The sequence below is a fragment of the Schistocerca cancellata genome, chromosome 7 (genome assembly GCF_023864275.1).
Source record: "Schistocerca cancellata isolate TAMUIC-IGC-003103 chromosome 7, iqSchCanc2.1, whole genome shotgun sequence".
In the NCBI taxonomy this organism is placed as follows: Eukaryota; Metazoa; Arthropoda; class Insecta; order Orthoptera; family Acrididae; genus Schistocerca; species Schistocerca cancellata.
In genome coordinates this window covers 149,865,930-149,885,311 of record NC_064632.1, presented here as the reverse complement: position 1 = coordinate 149,885,311, position 19,382 = coordinate 149,865,930, and the positions used below count along the sequence as shown (strand labels likewise).

Sequence of the window (19,382 nt, the reverse complement as noted above, 5' to 3'; positions counted from 1 at the left end):
TAAGCTTCATGGAGATGCTCATCGAACAGCAGTAGAGTGTTTATTTGTTTTTCATTTTCTTTACGGGAGCATCAGTCTATGTGCCCGTCACCAATTCCTCTTCTGTGTCAACCTGCTCTTCTCACAGTTGCAATTTCAACCTACGTGCACAGTTATTCGATGGATGTATTTAGATCTGTTTTCCCTACAGCTTTTACTCTCTACAACTTCCTATAGTATCACTAAAGCTATTCCCTGATGTCTCAACAGACGCTCTATCATCCTGTCCCTTCTTCTTGTCAGTGTTTTCCTTATATTTCTTTCCGTGCCGATCCTGCGGAGAACCTCCTCATACCTTACCTTATCAGCTACCTAACTTTCAACATTCTTCTGTAGCACCACATCTCAACTGCTTCGATTCTCTTCTATCCCACAATCCATGTTTCACTACGATGATGTGCTCCAGATATACATTCTCAGAAAATTCTTCCTCAAACTAAGGCCTAAGTTTGATACTAGTAGATTTCTCTTGGCCAGTAATACCTATTTTCCTAGTGCTTTGTCTACGTTGTGATGACTAATTTGGCGTTAAGGTCCTCACTGTTCTCATTTCTGCTACTTCTCTTTAGTTTCGTATTTCTTCGATTTACTGTCAGTCTATCTATCTGCACTCATTACACTGTTGATTCCAGTCAATAGATTCTGTAATTCTTCTTCACTTTCACTGAGGGTAGCAATGACATTAGGTAATACTTATAACTGATATCCTTTCATCATGACTTTCAATCCCGCTCTTGAACCTTTCTTTTTTTTCTGTCATTCCTTCTTCGATGTAGAGAACAGTGCTGGGCAACGGACTAAATCCCTGAATTACGGCCTTTTTAATTCAAGCACTTCGTTGTTGGCCTTCCAGTCTTGTCATTTCTTCTGCTTAACAACCACGAAAATACATGCGGGCAAAATTAGAGAGCATAAGTTTACATGAAAGTTTACCAATAATCGGTATTCCCGCGCATCATTCCCGCGCATCATCAATTACCCTCGGCCGCACACCTTAAGGGGCTCCGGAACGCCCTATACTTGCAATGTTAAAATAACGCTTATAAATTACATCTTTCCTCACAAAGTATTTGAGGTAGGAAGTTGAACTTTTTACAGATTATTTATTGGAATATGGGCTACAACTTAACACAGGGATTTTACAAAATTTTAGTTGAGTTATTAAAGATGATTTTTTTTTCAATTGTAATGAAAATTCACAACATTTTTTTGCAATTTTTTATTTATATATTCAAAAATATACAGTTTTTTGGAAAAAGTCTGTGTTAAATTATGCAGAAGGTACTGTGTAACATTTACTGAAAGTTTGAAACAAATATGTTTGGAATATCCTTAGAAAACATGTAATTAGTATGAGAAAATAAAAGTTTTGGGAATCGAGCGACAAAGATTGGATTAACGTTTTAGTGCATTCCAGGTCCATAGGATGGATTATCTTCATCCTCTGCAAACTCCTCCTCCAGCTTCCTCTTGTTCCTCCTCCTGTTTACTCTTGCTTGTATTTCTAGACTCTTTACAGCCCTGTCTGCAGCCCGAAGGCGTTCCTTGTCTAAAGCAAGCCTCGCTCGTACCATGTTAGAACCTATCTTCATTCCCATATCTCTAAATACCTTGCACCTTACAATGTTGCCGTCCTTCAGAGGATTTCTAATAACTTTACTTTTACTCATTATTATACTTCAACAAAACAGAGACTCAAGAAACAGAATTAATTACGAATATTTTCGAGATAACGACAGAGTAAATAAACATGAAACAATCGACAATCACACCAGCGATATATATTGAAAAAAAATGGTTCAAATGGCTCTGAGCACTATGGGACTTAACATCTGTGGTCACCAGTCCCCTAGAACTTAGAACTAATTAAACCTAACTAACCTAAGGACATCACACACATCCATGCCCGAGGCAGGATTCGAACCTGCGACCGTAGCAGTCGCGCGGCTCCGGACTGAGCGCCTAGAACCGCTAGACCACCGCGGCCGGCATATATATTGAACCATCACAGGTTAGCCACAACACATACTTTATCTCACATAACTAAAATGTACCTGATGAACACGGACGTTAATAATAACACCATTTGACAGCAGTTTAACAGCGCCACAGTGGGTCACGCCCATGTAGAACACATTTCAAAAAAAATTTAAAAATAGTTGTAGTCTTCGGAATTGAATAAATTATATATCTATTAAAAGGTAATAGTCTGCAGATTCAGGAAACGCAAAAAAGTAAAAATTGAACTTTTCATGATTTTGAGCCTTTCCGGAGCCCCTTAAGTATGCTTGTGAAGTATAGATGTTGAGACATATGTGGAAGGTCAATACCCGAGGTATACTGCCAAGTTCGCAGACTGCACAGCCCCGAACCGCCCCTCCCCGTGACTAAATTGATACAAATGACTTCAGTCCCCCTGGAATGTCGGCCCTGAGTGACGTACGTCCGGCGCTGCGCCTGCTGTTGCAGACGGTGTCGGTGGCGGTGTCGGTGCTGACGCTGACGTTCATCAGCGTGGACCGCTGGTACGCCATCTGCTTCCCGCTGCGCTTCAACTCCACGACGGGCCGCGCCAAGACGGCCATCGCCATTATCTGGCTGCTGGCTCTGGCGTTCGGTGAGTAGCGTTCCACGGAAACCACAGATATCCATCTTAGGGGTGTCTGCTCGTTATCTGCCCTCCCTCTTCCTCCTTTGTTCCATTTTTTGCGGATGTAGTTACCAATTTCTCGTTCTGTTCGTCCTTAATCCCTACTGACGTATTTCTGAAGACATTATAAATTTAATTTTTGTTTATTTAAGACAGTCAGAATAAGAATAAACCTTCTTCCGCAAGTCACTTCCAATAAGACACTTGCAATCGCAATTACATTTTATTTAAGCTTATTCGTTATGGATACTGATAACATCTTATTGTGTATTCTTCTTCTTGTTTTTCTTCTTCTTCTTCCGTTTCACCCTGTTTGGAGTACGAGGAATCAGTTTTTTCTTTGCATATTGTTCCTTCCTTTGAGGCCAGTATTTCTTCATTCTCTCTGTCCGTCTTCTCTCCTCTTCCGAGGTTATGGGGGTCTTCCTTTTTTTAAATGTGGCTTGGAACATTATTTTTTCGGCTTTAGCACTTATGTCAGCTGTTCTATCGAGTGATGACTTTTCCGTAATTTTTAATTCGCTTAATTTCTTTATGTGGTTATAGATCAAGTACCCGTTTCGCTATCCTATTAGAGTTCATTCTGAAAAGACGTCCATAAAAATTTAGTCAGCCTTTTCGCATAGTATCTGAGAGTTCTTCAGTTTCATTACTGATGTGTACTATTTTATTATGCTGAAATTTTGTTTTTGTGATTCTTCTTAATTTTTTTAAATTACATTTAGTCCTAATTGTTCTGTCTGGCCTATATGATTAATGGTTATGATTTCTGGCGCATGAAATGCTTATGGCTTGATCAGTGTTTTGTAATGATTAATTTTGGACTCCCACGAAAGGGATTTCTCGTTTTATATCTCTTTCGTCAATAGAAAGGCTAATTCAAGTTTGTGTCTCCTGGAATCTATTGCTTTGCTTTCTGTTATATTCCAGCTAATCCATTCCCCCATATATTTAAATTCTTTCACTATTTCTGATTTCTGCTGTTGGACTTCTGGAATTTATTGTGATTTACGTTGTTTGTCATAATTGTTATTTTGTAGCGGAAATATGGAGACCTAATTTAGCTCCTTTTTTCTCTAGTTCAAGAAATTGTTCCTTTGCTTCTTAATTGTTTCAGCAAATAGGAGCATATCATCATCAAAAGTAGTACAGTTTATTCTGATATTCTTCTTTTTGCAACCCATTGTTATTTATCTCTTTATATTTCTGTTCCATTCCCTGATTCCCATCTCAAATCCAACAATAATGGGGAAACCTCATCCTTGTCTTACTGCTATTATCATTTCCTATGTGTCTGATACTTCACCCAGGAATTTAACTTTTGAAAATTTATTTGTAATAGTGGATTTTATTATTTTAGTTGTTTTCCTATCCAAATCCAGTTTGTCTCTTTCTATCATTTCTGGTTCTCGAGCAATAGAATCATACGCTTTCTTGCAATAAATGTCCTTGATTTTTGGCATTTTGTGTATTTGTTAAACATAAATGTAGATATTTACTATTAGTCACTTTTAAACATTCTATATGGTTCACAAAGAAATATATTATAAAGTATTTGTCGGTGGTGTACCACTCTTGTTTGATGCTGCGTCATAAGAAACTGAGAACCTGGCAAAAGAAATGAACAAAATACATCTGAATATCAAATTTGCTGTTAAACACCTGATAGTCAAAGGTTTAAATTGCCTGGATCTCTCCATAAGTAACTTCAACAACAGACATAATTCCCAAGTTTACAGGGAGAAACCAACATACGCAGATGGCACAATCAGTAAAACCTCATGTCACCCCAATAAGCACATAATGCCTTCACACAGAACAATGAGCAACAAAATGCAAAACATTCCATTAGAAACAGCTGCCCAGACTGATGTAATAAACACAATTAAAACAACTGCTTGCAACAGGAGCACGACCCAGAATTAATAGTTGGGCTAAATAGCAAATTGAATTTCCACATGACCAACCACAGAGGCACCCCAACATTAAATAACACCGCGTCACAGCTAACAGAAAAATATGTGAACATGTCATATTTAGGAAGACTGTCACATGAAGTAGAAAACCTTTAGGAGGAAGAAGTTTCAGAATCAGGTTTTACTTAAATAACAAAACAAATTACATAACCATGCTTAGTATTAAAAATAACAGCAGCAGAAATGCACAGACTTACTTGAAAGACGTGTTAGAAGATACACACTGGACAAACAAGAATAAATTCAATATATGTTTCCGAAAACAAATGGATGCTGTTCGTTTAAAAACTTTAATCAAATCTAAATTTGCCCTTCACAACGCTGAAGATGGACATCAAGGGAAAGACGTAAGTCACAGCTTAGAAAGGAAGTAAAATGAACATACCCCAAGAAACCGAAATTCATTTTCGCAAATGTGTATCCCCTAAAGACATCCAAAATAACCAAACAGAACTATCCAACAAAATTTTTCTGAGGAATTTCCATGATTTACTTATACATCCATACGCTAAGTACAGTCGTGAAAAATCATAATGCACTATCAGCCCATCGATTGCACATAATAGTTCCACTTCAAGTGTGTCAGTTGTTTGCCTTTATTGTTTGTAAATGTCACTTTACCAGTGAGTAAAATACGTAATATTCTTTTATATAAAATTTATTATATTTTATATAATAGTCAACATAGTTCAATAACTGCTACACTTGTTGTATGACCATATAAGCATTCAGCACTTCATGTTACGCATTGAGAGTTCTTTAGTCTTGCAGAAGTTTAATCTAGGAATGGTGCTTTCAGAACGTGTAAGTAAAATATAACTTTAATCATAGGTATAATTGTTCTACGTTAATAAACATCGATGTAAGAAAGGAGGGAGATGGCGCTGTAGACTTACGATTTACGTTGTTTGAAGCCTTAGTGGGCAGGGCCTGTCGCCATCTTAAACAGCTCCCAATATTAGCAGACTCTTGTTTGCCATTGATTCTTGTTCATTGTGTGTGCGGAACAGCTGCTTTAAAAACTAAAAAATACAGTACTTACATGAATAACATAGTGTCAGGAATGCAATTTCGAACAGTTTTCTGTTCTCGAATGTGACCTCACTACCGTAATACGACACATGTGGCCTCGTTAATATAGATAACATGTATTTTGTTGTTCGAATAATGAAGAAGTGAAGTATTTGATATGAAAAGGTTGCTTTCGTAATACATTCAGTTCCAGTTTTACTGTATTCGTACTGACAACAAATGCTCGTTTCCTTACTGGGACTGCTACTTGTTCATTACGGTTTCAGCTGTCTAATCGTATGCCCAAGCTTCTTAATATTCTCATTAGCAAAAAACTTACCTACATCTTCTCTGTTACCCCATAAACGTGTGCAACGAGGAAAGAAGCAAGGTGCTATCGTATCTTGTGCATGTCATGAAAGTGATCGATTATTGAAATGTCAAAGAAACAGAACTGCATAGAGGTATACTTCCATGCAAAATAGAATTCTTGTTTCATTATATTGTCACTGTATTAGTGTTACTGTAGATAAACATCTTCTCACTCTGAAATGATACCTATGATGCATCATTCAGTGTAGCCAATTATAGCAATTTACAGCGTAAGTCGATGTTGTAACATTTTAAAACGTATTTCAACATTGTACAATGCAATAAATGCATTAAATGTAACTAGGGGAACGTTTTCAAATTCTTAGATCCCGTAAACTGAAATTTGCTTTAACAAGTATGTGTCTCATTTTTAGTAATGGTGACATAACCTGTGTAATACGTAGGCCTACATTTCCAACAGCAGCGTATCTGCTTCTTTTCCTGGAATATCTCTCGCCAGTATTCCACTAGTTGTTCAGCAATAACTTAGGAAATCTCAACTGGAATGTTCGTCTACTTTGATCATCTGCTTGATTTTAGTTCTGAATTTCATTTTGAGGTTTTCAAAGCATATAAAGCTATACCATGGTTTGCGATGCACCAATAGTCAGTCAGTTTCATGTTCCATGTGTCATTTGCATGATAAATCGTGATGATGTGGAATGAGTCATTCTACGTTAACGACATTCGTTTAATATGCCTCCTTGGTGATCATGGTTTTTAATTAAATATAGACGTTAATATTTCCTACCCATAACCATTTACATATTACAATAACGGGAGCAGTTGTCAAAGAGAAACGCTTCCTGATTAGTTTCAAATTTTACTTTGCTCCCTGACAGACATTTTATGTCATCGGGTAAGTCATCAAAGCTTTTCGTTGAGGCATTGTGAACTCCTGTTTGTGCTGCAGACAACCTTAATATGGCGTATTGATGTATTTTTTCTTCCGCTTTTGTAATTATGTACATCATTGTTCCTGTTGAAGTGCAGCGGATTGTTTACTACAAAATTCATGAGGGAATAACTATACTCTGAAGCAGAGAGAATGCTTCTCACTCACCGAGCAGGGAGCGGGCATGTCGAAAAGAGTGTTCACGTACGTTTCCGGCCAAAGTCTTCTTCAGAAGAATGCGGAGCACATACACACATAAATACAATCACACACACAAAACACACACACTGTCTGCTGTACGCTGTCTCCGGCTGTTCTAGCCAGAAACTTTTTTAAAGAGGGAGGATATATGAACAACGAATAATTATTGGAATTTACGGCATGAGATATTGTACGAATAATCAACCAGGTCACTTAGACGAGTGTTTTGCGGTGCGAGACCGTTGACACAATGTTGCTCGGATGTCGCAGTATCCGCGATTTGGAAGGAAATGAAAAACACAGGAAATAAGAGAAAGAACGGACACCGAGGGAAATAACATCTTAGAGGATAGTAACGAAAGAAAACATCACTGGTTTGTGGGATAGGACAAAAGTCGTTAGGCAAACTCAAACAATGGGATATCAAGGTTGGAATATGATCAATATTCGGCGATTCTGGCTACAGCAATATTAAACAGCGATAATGCACGCGTGGCTTTTGTGTGTATGATTGTGTGAATGTGTTTTTGTGTGTTCTTTCCTTCATGTAAAATGGTTGGGTAGAAATCGTATGTGATGAACATTCTTTTCGTCGTGCCTATCAGCTGCTCGACTGTGTCTTAATTACGGTGCGTAGCAGATTGTTCTTTCCACAGTATTGTTGATATTCCAACCTGTCCCTCCTATTCGTTTTTCTGTAGGCCTCATATATGTTTATAAAATTGCTTTTGTTGTAATTACTACGCAAACGCGAGCGAAGCAGCGGGCTCGAATCTAGTGAATAATATGACATGTGTTACGTGGTGTGAAGAAAGGAAAGGGGACATGCTAAAATGATGAATGAATACTTGAGGAAATGAGGAAGATTAGGATCTCGCTTGTAGTTTTCGAAGAGTAAGAACGAAAAGAGAGAAGGAGAGAGAGAGAGAGAGAGAGAGAGAGAGAGAGAGAAAGAGAGAGAGAGAGAGCAAATATTTCCACATTATGTAATTCTCCTTGCTTGCTGTCTATGAAATTAACTGACTGCCATGTGTCAAGCACCACCGTTGTCGTGGACACGTGCAAATTAACTACTATGGACCCATGACAGGCGCCGGCTAATTAACGTCAAACGAGGCGCGCTACAGGAATAGATATCCACATCGCTTTTGTCGGAAGAAGACTTACCCCTCCCTCGCTCCCACCACCCCCGCCCCTACCTGCGCTAACAACGTGTAGCTGCCTGCTTTGCGAGCAGGGTGCAGTTATTGGTTATACGACGTGCCCTTCTGGTGCAAGCTGCTCCCAGGGCAGGAAGGGGTGGTGTGTCAGCAGTATAAGGTATGACACGTTTATCGGAAGAATCACGGAAGCGAGACGCTGTATGCGTGAAGAGATGTGGTGGCGGAAAAGATAGCAGCTACGTAATATCCTGCAATAATTGTGTGTACATATTCTTAAAAGCTCTGTATATATAAATACTCAAATTAAAAGCTTCTATACAGCTTCTAATAGACCTGGTTTGTGATTTAACTGCGGGAGTTGCCGATGACTTATTTTCAACGCAGTTTTTGCATTTATTACTATTCATCACTGTTAACTCTTTCATTTAGTTCCTCCTTTAGAACTTCTAAAAGTTTGATAGAAAAAAATGGAAATGAGCGTTTGGTGTCATTGGCCGGGAGGCCCCTTTCGGGGCACGTCTGGGCGCGTTAATACATTCGACAGCACATTGGGCGACCTGCGCGCCGGATGGGGATGGAATAATGATGAAGACAACAGAACACCCAGTCCCTGAGCGGAGGAAATCCCCGAACCAGCCGGGAAACGAACCCGGGCCCCTGAGGACGGCAGTTCGTCGCGCTGACCATTTTTTAAAATATTTTTATTATATTTCTTTAAAGCTTTTTTTGTGGGAAATGGATCATGTAGTGGGGTGGCGGAGGCAAGGTGGGAAGGGGACGCAACCCGATGCCTGGCCACGTTGTCTCCTCCCTACCATCCTGGGGATGTGGTATAAAGGACGCAATTGGTGTATTATTGTGAATGTTCTTTTGTTACTTTATTTATTTATTTTTAATTTTTTAAATTTTTTAAATTTTTTTAACAGTAAGTAACTGAAAACTAGTAAGTACACTCGTTGCGTCGAGTTGGGGACGCACATAGCTAAAAACATGTTTATAGTTGTAGCGAAGGGTATAAAGAAAGAGAGCAAAGAGCGGGGCGAAGGAAGCCATGAAGCAAAACCTAAGGTTGGAATCCATACCACAATTAACCGGTGCTGCATCTTGTACCGAATGGGAAGAAAAAACTGTTAAGACCTTTTCACACCGGGGACAAAAAGAGGAAATGGCGCAAATACTGCTACAGAGTGCGGGGGGTCACGACGAAACTCTCCATCTGCTGTATCATCCAGGTATGACTTCTCGTAATGACCAAGGTAGATCCCATGTTGTACCGTGTAGTGTTCTATCATCGTCTTGTAATTTTAGCTTCTCTTACCCGTGATGTTCCAACTACGTGGAGGGTCGTGGAACGCACTCCACAAATAACTGGAAAAATATTGTCGATACTTTGGGTTACGGAGGATCTTGCAGTGTCGTTCCTCCAAAGAGTTCCAAAAGTTTGAAGTGTCCTTAGTGCCGTCTTGAAACAAATAATGCACTGCATGTCCACAAAGCCACGTCATGGCATTAGTTTTTGCGAGTTGGTAATAAGTCTCATCCGGGAATAAGATTGTGTAGGAGTCGATATGATTCGGCGTACGAGAAGGAAGTATGCTGACATTTGCTTCACTAAGTGCCACACTGCCGTAGACTCGTCACAGCTATGACGGTGTTCATCGTTGTCTTGAACGCCACAGCTCGTGCACGTAGGTGAGTCTACCAAATGGATCGCCTATAGCCTTGATCTGGTCACCTGATTACCGTTAAAAGTGATATACCACATCGCAGTGACATCAGTGTCCAGTGTTACGTGGTCAATCGTCCTCCACACCACTCGCCCGTTGACGTTCGGGTGCTTCCTCTCCACGACGCTATCAGGTCGTCCACGTTGCAGGACCCGATAAACCGTCTTTGCCGTCGCCAGTTGAGTCGCTGGTAAGGCAAGTCGAACGTAACTGAGTTCGAGGTAAAAGACACCGATGTAGAAGAGCGAGGAGGGGACGTGGTTTATCGGCACAGGCGGCAACAGGGAGGGCGGTGCTACTGCTTCCATTACGGTGCCATAGTTTGACTAATATGCTCTGTCATGAACGTGATAAAGACCAAACCCTCCCCGATCCGGGGGAAGGGTGAGAGTCTCATATTTGATATTGAAAAGCATTCCTGAACTCACGAAGAACCCAAAAGCTGCAAGTATACGGCGAGCTAACTTCTCCGGTATGGGTAATATCTGGGCGATGCGGGAATGCGTGACGCTAAATGTGTGTTGACATACTGGGTCCGTTGAACGATGCCCAGGGCTCATAGGCGGTTGTTGGCAATCCTAGTCCGAATATTTCGTAAAAGCCGTCGAAAGTTGTGAGCAGTGGTTCGTCGTATATCGTCTGTAAAATCAATGCCGAGACATTTCAAAGTATCTCTGAGCTTTAAGGGGGTGACGCTGTCCTCAGACAATCCGACCCCGATGTTCATCGCCATCAAATTTGCTACGTTGATACGACAACCAGTGACCGTGCTATATGTCGCTATCCAATTCAGTGCGCTAGCGATGTCGTCGCCGTAGCGGATGACAATCACCAGGTCGTCAGCGTACCCTTTACATCGGAAAGTATGGCCTCGAAACGTTATATCCGTTAGTCGTTGGCGCAGGCCGCATAGGAGTGGTTCCATGGCCACAGCGTAAAGTAAAGTGGACAGAGGGCAGCCTTGGCGTATCGACCGAGAAATGGTGAGGGGCTGCGTAGATCGGCCGTTGACGATCACATTGGATGTCGTCCCACGGAGTAGTCGCATGACGACAGTGACGTATGGCTGTCGGCACCGCATGTGTTGGAGGACGGCTTCCAAATAGTCGTGGCCCACTCGGTCGAAAACTTGACTGAAATCGATTGCCGCCAGTTCACCCTTCAGACGACATGGCCTCGACAGTGAGATCAAGTCACGATATTCAGTGAGTGCTGTTTGAATATTATTGTAGCCTTCTAATGACGTTTGATCGGGTGAGATGATGTTTCGTAAGGTCTGGTGTATCCGCGCCGCCAACGGTCGAGAAAAGATCTTAAAGTCGCATTGCAATAGCGTCAACGGGCGGTAGTCCTGCAGTCGTGAGCCACCAGACGGTTTTTGAATAGGAATAATCATCCCTTCCACAAGGGCCGCAGGAAGCGGAACTTCCGGGGATAGTAGTTCGCGACAGATGTCCGTCCATCGAGTGGCTAATAAATGCTGAAAAGTCCGGCAAAATTCCAAGGGGAGGCCATCAGGACCCGGGGACTTGTTGACAGCTCCTTCTCTAATGGCGTCGATCACTTCTTCTTCCTTAATTTCTTCCATCAAGGCTGCTTCCATTGCCTGGGTGAAGGTGCCGTAAATCGTCTGAGAGACGTCCTCAAGTGCTGTCAGATCAGGGGTCTGAGGGGAATAGAGCAAGGGAATAATGATCTTAGCAAGCTGTTTTTATGTCTTGTTGCGTGGTGAGGAGACGACCGTCCTCCGTGTCGATGAAGCGTATCAACGCTCGTTGGCGTCGTTTATTGGCTCTGAGCACTATGGGACTCAACTGCTGTGGTCATAAGTCCCCTAGAACTTAGAACTACTTAAACCTAACTAACCTAAGGACATCACACACATCCATGCCCGAGGCAGGATTCGAACCTGCGACCGTAGCGCTGGCGTCGTTTACGTACACGAAGAACGTGGAACATCGATGGGCGTTCGCTCGGTATCCGATACTGCGTCCTCGAGCGGATGGCCAGCCCCTCTAGGTGACGTCGCATATTACTGATGATCTGAGCCTTAGCACGGTGGACCGCCGTTTGTCGTTCCGGAGACGGCGCCATAGCATCGCAGTCGCACAGTACCCTGAAGTAAAAATCGAGTGTATGTCTACGCCAAGCAGCGTGGTCGCGACCGTAGGTTATCAACGTTCGCCTCAGTGCCGGTTTGGCGCAGTCCAACCACCAGCGGATCGTTGTGGGATATGCACGGAGGCGATTTTCATACGAATGCCACGTATCCTCAGCGGCTTGGCGGAAATCCGGGTACGACAGGTGAGCGATGTTTCATTTTCATGGGCTGCGGCTTCTCCACACTTGTTGCCGCCGCAGGGTGACAGCACGAATGTAAGATGAGTGGTCCGAGAAAGCTGCAGGCCACAGTTCCGCATCATGTGTTCCATCGGTGAGAGAGCGTAAGACATAAATCCGGTCGATGCGACTTGAAGAGTGACTCGCGTGTGAATCCCGGTCGGTGGCCGTGAAGATGTTCCCAAGTGTCCACTATCTGCACTTCTCGAATTAGCGTCTCGAGTTCCGGGCTCTGATTATGTCGTGGGAGTTGGTCTCTGGGCGCCAGTATGCAGTTGTAATCACCTCCAAACACCAGATGGTCGTGGCGGCCTTGGAAGAGCTGGGCTAAGTCTTCCGCAAAGATGCGTGCACGTTCGTGACGTTTGTCCGTCCCGGAAGGTGCGTAGATATTGATAAGGCGGACACCTAGTACTGTGCGTGGCATTCCTCTAGCCCCAGGCAGTAAGAGGATATCGTCCGCGACTATCCCTTCCCGAAGAAGTGCAGCGACACCGCTGTCTGTGTGGGAAGCTGGAGAGACGCAAGCATCGTAACCTATATGCCTGGGAAGTCGTCGACGTACACTTCCTGGAGAAGGGCTATATCGATGGAAGCAGAATTCAACAAATCCTGAAGCAAGGATAACTTAGCGCATGTCCGTGTAGTGATAATGTTTATAGTCGCAAAGCGATAAGTTTGAAGTCTATCCATAGCACCCGTGTTGGCCACCAATACCCTTGTAAGGCTGTCTCGTAACTGTATCTGATGGCAGGAAAGGATCAACACTGGAAGGTAAGTTCTCCGCGTATCGTCCGACACGATTGGAAAGGAGTTTTCCTCACTGTCGTCAGCCCAGTCGCCATGAAATACCATCGGCCCGTTGGTGGCTGTTAGTGGCTGCTGCGGTACTCGACGCTGACTCCGTCGGCTCTACTGGCTGGGAATCGTCAGCGATTGTCTGCTAGTCTTCCTGCTCTTCTGTGGGGTCGGAGGGACTGAAGCCGTCACCATGGCGATCTGTTGAGTTTGATGTTACAGCGGCCTCTGTACTGCCGGTACCGTCGTCGGAGGGTCCAAAGTTCATGTCAGACGATCGCTGCAAACACTCGTCCGATGGAGCACGCCGCCGTCTCTTGTGTTACCGCTGGGAACGTTGTTTACGGACGTGTGTTTCAGTATCCGAATGTGGGTGGATTTCTTCAGCTCCTCCGGTGTCTGGAAGAGAAGCCGCTGTCGGCACAAAGCGTGGGTCAATGTCCATCCTGGCATCCATGCCTTCTTGCAAGGTCGGTCTGTGATTATCTTCAGGTGGGGGCGCCGTTGTAGGGGCCGGATCCGGTCTGTAGAATCCATCATTGTCTCGCAATCGCGGGCGGCTATCGGTCGAATGTGGTCAGCATCGGAAAGGGTTGCTGCCCGTGCAACCTTGGCATAATTGAGAGGACGGGTCGTCACCGTAGAAGGAGGCATAAATTAACCTGTTGGGATTTGAGTAAACCGTCGTTGGAGTCAATCCGACAGGACGTGCCCTTCATGGCCACAACCGGAGCAAGTGCGTGGCTGACCGTAACACAAAATGATCGCCCTACATCCGCCGATGACAAGATATAATGGTACATGTTGATCAGTTCAGTTTTGATCTGTCGTACCCCGTTAAGAACGGTGGTCCATTTTTCGGCCATATGGCTGACCACTCTGCCGTAAGGCTAGAAAGCCGCTGTGACGACGTCCGTTAGTACTTCGAACGGAAGTTCGAAGACGTGTGTCGTACGGAGGCCAAGCCCCGCGTGATCGATAGAGACCGCCCCAATATGGCCATCAGAATGTTTGAATTTAAGATCGTTAGCATGTGCGCGCACGATTCTGTTGCACACTTCGTCACTTACTAACTTGACGTAGGCAACACTGCTCGCGATAGAGAGATGGATGCCAATTATGTCCCGCAGTTCAATTTTAACGTCGTCACGTAGAAAACGTTCCACTTCAAAAGCTCGCGGTCGTGCATGATCGGGTTGAAAACTGATCTTGAAGGTGGTTTGTCATATGAATGTGCCATGTTGCGTCGGTAGTGATGGACTCTAAACTAGCGACGACGAAGTAGTAAGCAACTACGGGCACTCCCGACCTCGCGGACGGGACGTAAACAAGACGTCCTCGCCGGAGCGCTGCAGAAAGCAGACTGCCCATTCAGGTATCGGGGCTGACGGTTTGATAGAAGTGTACTAATAGGGAAAGACGTCTAATATAAATACGTACGAAAATCAAGAAGGAAAAATAAGAATTTTATCAAGAGCGACGTTTACAGATTAGAAGAATTGTAATAAAGGACTGTAGTCTTTCGACCCCATATTTCAATCCAAACATGGAAGAAAGAAGGACGGAACTACGAGGGTGGTTTTAAAATTTCTCGGAATGGAATATAAAAAGGTACTTACATCACTGAAACTTGTTTTATTTTTTAATTTAGTCTCTTTGTAGATTAATGCATTTGGTAAAACGATGTTCCAGTGCCTTGATTCCATCTCCAAAATGAACTTCTTCCAGGCCTGCAAAATAGTTGTCAATTTCGGGTATCAAATATTCTTTTGCAGTGAATCTTCGTCCACCAAGAAAATTTTTAAGTTTTGGGAGGAGATAGAAGCCCGAAGGAGCCATATCAGGTGAATAAGGCGGATGTGACAATAATTCATACCTTAGTTCGTCTAATTTTGCCAGATCGACGGCAAGTGTTTGCGGGCGCGTATTGTCTTGTTGGAAGATGACTTTCTTCCTTGCTGAACCTGGCCTTTCTTCGCGTATCTTTTGTTGCAATTTGTGCAGGAGACCTGCATAGTTTTCTCCAGTAATTGTGTACCCAGTAGGGAGATAATCTACAAACAGAATCCCTTTCGCATCCCAGAACACTGATGCCATGACCTTTCCCGCCGAAGGAATTGTCTTTGCTTTCTTTTCTGGAGGAGAATCAGCATTTTTCCACTGCTTTGACTGTTGTTTTCTCTGTGGGGTATAGTAGTGCACACAAGTTTCATCTGCTGTCACAAACTGGTGCAAAAAATCTTGTTCGTTTCTCGTAAAACGGACCAAAATTTGTTTCGATACGTCTATCCTCATGCGTTTTTATCCAGCGTCAAGAGTCGCGGCACCTATCTTGCAAATAATTTTTTATTTTCTAATTCTTAAGTTAAAATGTGATATACCCTTTCAGATGACATCTGGCAGGCGTGAGCAGTTTCAAGCAGTTTCAATCGGCGAACCTCCAGGATATTTTGTGCACTTTTGCAATGATTTCTGGAGTAGAGATACATCTTGGCCGACCACTGCGCGGATCATCATCTAAGCTCTCCCGACCAAAATTAAATTCATTTGTCCACTTGACAACAATTGAATATGAAGGAGCAGAGTCCCCCAGTGTATTCTGGAAATCGAATTTCCTTTACTTTCGTTTCTTTCTTTACAAAGTACTCACTCACTGCTCAAATCTCGATTTTTTCCATCTTCGCGAATCACTACGCGGGAACAACAACGGAGCCATGTCACCGCCACAGCTCTCTTCCAAGAGCTCTGTCGTGGCACGTGATTACAGCCAACAGTCCAATGAACATCACGTGAACAACTCGTTGCGCTAGGGCTGACCTCTCGTAGTGATTCCCAGAACTTTTCAAATCACCCTCGGAAAAGAAAGGTTTAGTAGCAGCATTAAAACTCAGGGTGAAAGGGTATCAACCAGGTAACGAGAAATCCATAATAAATAAAACTGAATTTATCTTATTCTTTGGTAAATACGGTAATAAGCAACACTTTAACTTGATTTATTCACAACAACGGTGCTCAGTACTTGGTCACATAACAAAAATCATGTCGTTCGAGAGTGGCCACGAGGAGACTACATATTTAAAGAGAAAAATGACGTTGTTTTTCAATAATTCGTTTCATTATAAGGTCGCTGGATATGTGGAATGGCTTCAAGCCTGTGTAATGAGTACCACCCTAGCCACTAAAATAAAAGAAATAAACAGTATAGATGTTGACCAACCGGCCGTTGTGACCGAGTGGTTCTAGGCGCTTCAGTATGGAACCGCGCGACCGCTACAGTCGCAGGTTAGAATCCTGCCTCGGGCATGGATGTGTGTGACGTCTTTGGTTAGTTAGGTTTAAGTAGTTCTAAGTTCTAGGGGACTGATGACCATAGATGGTAAGTCCCTTAGTGCTCAGAGCCATTTGAACCATTTTTGACTAATCCTGTACCCTACATTCCTCTGCCCAAATATCTTTATCTTCTTCCTGTTTAATGTACTCGACCCCCCAACCCCCACCCCCTACGTCGAGATTTAGTACTCTTATTTCCTTTTTCTCATTTTTCTGCATCCCATATAATGATGGTGATGACGATTTTGCTTTGTGAGGCGTTCAACTGCGTGGTTATCAGCGCCCGTACAAATTGCCAATCTTTTCGCTGTCCAGTCACGCTACTTCCCTGAATGATGATGAAATGATGAGGACAACACAAAAACCAAGTCCCAGGGGGGAGAAATTCCCCAACCCGTCCGGGAATCGAATCCAGAACCCCCTAATTCTGAGGCAACAGCTCTAGCCACTAGAGCACAAGCTGCGAGCTCTCCATGGTTTTTACACCTCTGGTATTCGACACACCCATTTTCTCAATTACACGCCACATTCCTGTGAAAACTCTTTATGTCGGGAATGTCCGCCTCCTTGGCTGGGTGGTAACGTGCTCGCCTCCCATGCAAGCGGCCCGGGTTCTGTTCCCGGTTGGGTTGGAGATTTTCTCGGGGTGTGTTGTCCTCGTCATCATTTCATCCTCATCGCCCGTGCGCATATCGCCCAGTGTGGCGTCGACTTGCACTTGGCAGCCGAACTTCCCCGGATGGGCCTCCCGACCAACGATGCCAGACGCTCATTTCATGTCGAAAATAAGGTTACACACTATCAGCAGCTTATCTTTTTATTGCTATCAGTTTCGTATTTTACAAATCATCATCAGGCACATGACGTTTCAGATTCAAAATGGTTCAAATGGCTCTGAGCACTGTGGGACTTAACATCTGTGGTCATTAGTCCCCTAGAACTTAGAACTACTTAAACCTAACTAACCTAGGGACATCACACATATCCATGCCCGAGGCAGGATTCGAACCTGCGACGTAGCAGCCGCGCGGTTCCGGACTGAGTGCCTAGAACCGCTAGACCACCGCGGCCGGCTGACGTTTCTGACTTACAGTATATTTGTAGATATAAACATGGCATTCCGCCTCACTCTAAATATCGTTTAAAACACGAACTGAACAATAAAATTTGATATGTAGACTTCAAACATTGTTCAGACGATTAATCATTAATATTTAAAGACCATTCAGCAGCCAACTTTAAAGTGGATTTGCTCTATTTAGAATATTCCCAGCGTATGTAAACAGTTATACTATTGTGTATCGTGTTTGTAGAATGCAACAAACAACTGTGAGAAATATGTGTATGGGAACAGCCTATTGCACAAGGTGGCTTATTTTTTTAAATATTTTACTTATGACAAACCTTTTATAATGTGCTATTTTTAATCACTCAACATCTTGTACGTGAGGTCAGCGTAAAATGATCGTGTTTTACAACAAAAGATTTTAAGACCTGAAGATGACAGCATAGTCTGTTGAAACCGGGTGCCCTCAATAAAAAAAATATTTTATGCGGTTCTTGCTGTTGCATCGTTTTAACTCTTAAACAGATCACCCTTCAGTTCTCGCAAAAGAAGAAAAGTCAATTGTCATTAATATAATAATATATTGCACCAAATATCTGCAGATTCCCATAGTGGTTCGAATATAATCACCGCTAGGCATTTGAATGTCGACTACTTATTGCATACCTCCATGGGTTTCCATTGTCTTCTGCATGTTCTTTATGTTGATCATTGCTGGCGTGTACGCTTTTACGGCCTGTTTCCTGACCTAGAGCGAGACGTTGCCCTGGTCCCATATCAGCTCACCTAAGCTCTTTTGACACGTTCGTTTGCATACTGACAGTAATTTTTCAGAGTGTGATCCCAACCAAAAGTGACGATTTGCGTTTAGAAGTGGCTGGGGTCGAACCCACTTCCACAGTACTATGATTTATTAGTCCAACTCGCTGCCCTCTGACCAGTAATCTTTTATTGGAAGAATTCAATTGATCAACGATAGAAATAAATACAAAAATAATAAAAAAGAATACAGCAGTATTAGTTACTTATTAGTGAAATCAGTAAGAAGTGCAGGGAGGATGAAGCGAAATACCTGTAGGAAAAACGCGAAGAAATCGAAAGCCAATTTATTGAAACGTGGATGGATTCGACCCATCGTAACCTTACAGGTAAAGTAGCAGTATAGGTGTCGAATGGGAAAGAAATTCGACTGTTGAGTTACAGGAGGAAGACGATTGAGGGAAAGCGTAGAATTAGTGCCTGTTCGAAGACTTAAAAGAAGAAGAAATGAATGTTGATTTGAAAGCATAGGAGATCCACTGTTTGACAGAGTAGACGAAATGCATAAAATTTTTAAAATCACTCAGGGAAGTGCCAACAAAGTAATTATTGAATTAAAGTATGACGTAGAAGAAAGGAGTCATGTCATTGGACTTCAGAAAAAATTATCGTATACTCGATCCCAAAGATTGTGCGGCCAGATACATGAAAGAACTTCGCAGACTGAGCCTCACAGTTCATGAGTGCAATTTGCTAATCAGAACAAGATACGTATGAATGGAACAAGAAACTGAGGATCTTTCACGTGACGATCAATTAGTAGGCTTTAGGAAAGAAGAAAGCACCGGACATCTATGTTACCCATGATAATGAAATAAATACAGAAAAAATCAAGACACTGTCAAAGGATTTGTTGCCCTAGAGGCAGCGGTCGATTTTAAAAACTTGTTAAAGATACCTGAAATCGACAGAAAATTTGACACAGGATAGGAGGGTAATACACAATTTGTACAAGAAACAATAAGTAACAATAATAAGGCAAAGAGGAATGTGCC

The 19,382-nt window shown here is 42.8% G+C and overlaps 1 protein-coding gene across 1 annotated transcript in view; it reads left to right on the top strand.

The window, feature by feature from the left end:
- The first annotated feature begins 2,460 nt into the window (after positions 1 to 2,460).
- LOC126092671 (orexin receptor type 2-like) overlaps positions 2,461 to 19,382 on the top strand; it is a 98,033-nt gene continuing 81,111 nt past the window's right edge. The window contains exon 1 of the mRNA XM_049908392.1: positions 2,461 to 2,656. Coding sequence (XP_049764349.1) covers positions 2,461 to 2,656 — 196 coding nt within the window. The remainder of the gene's footprint in view (positions 2,657 to 19,382) is intronic.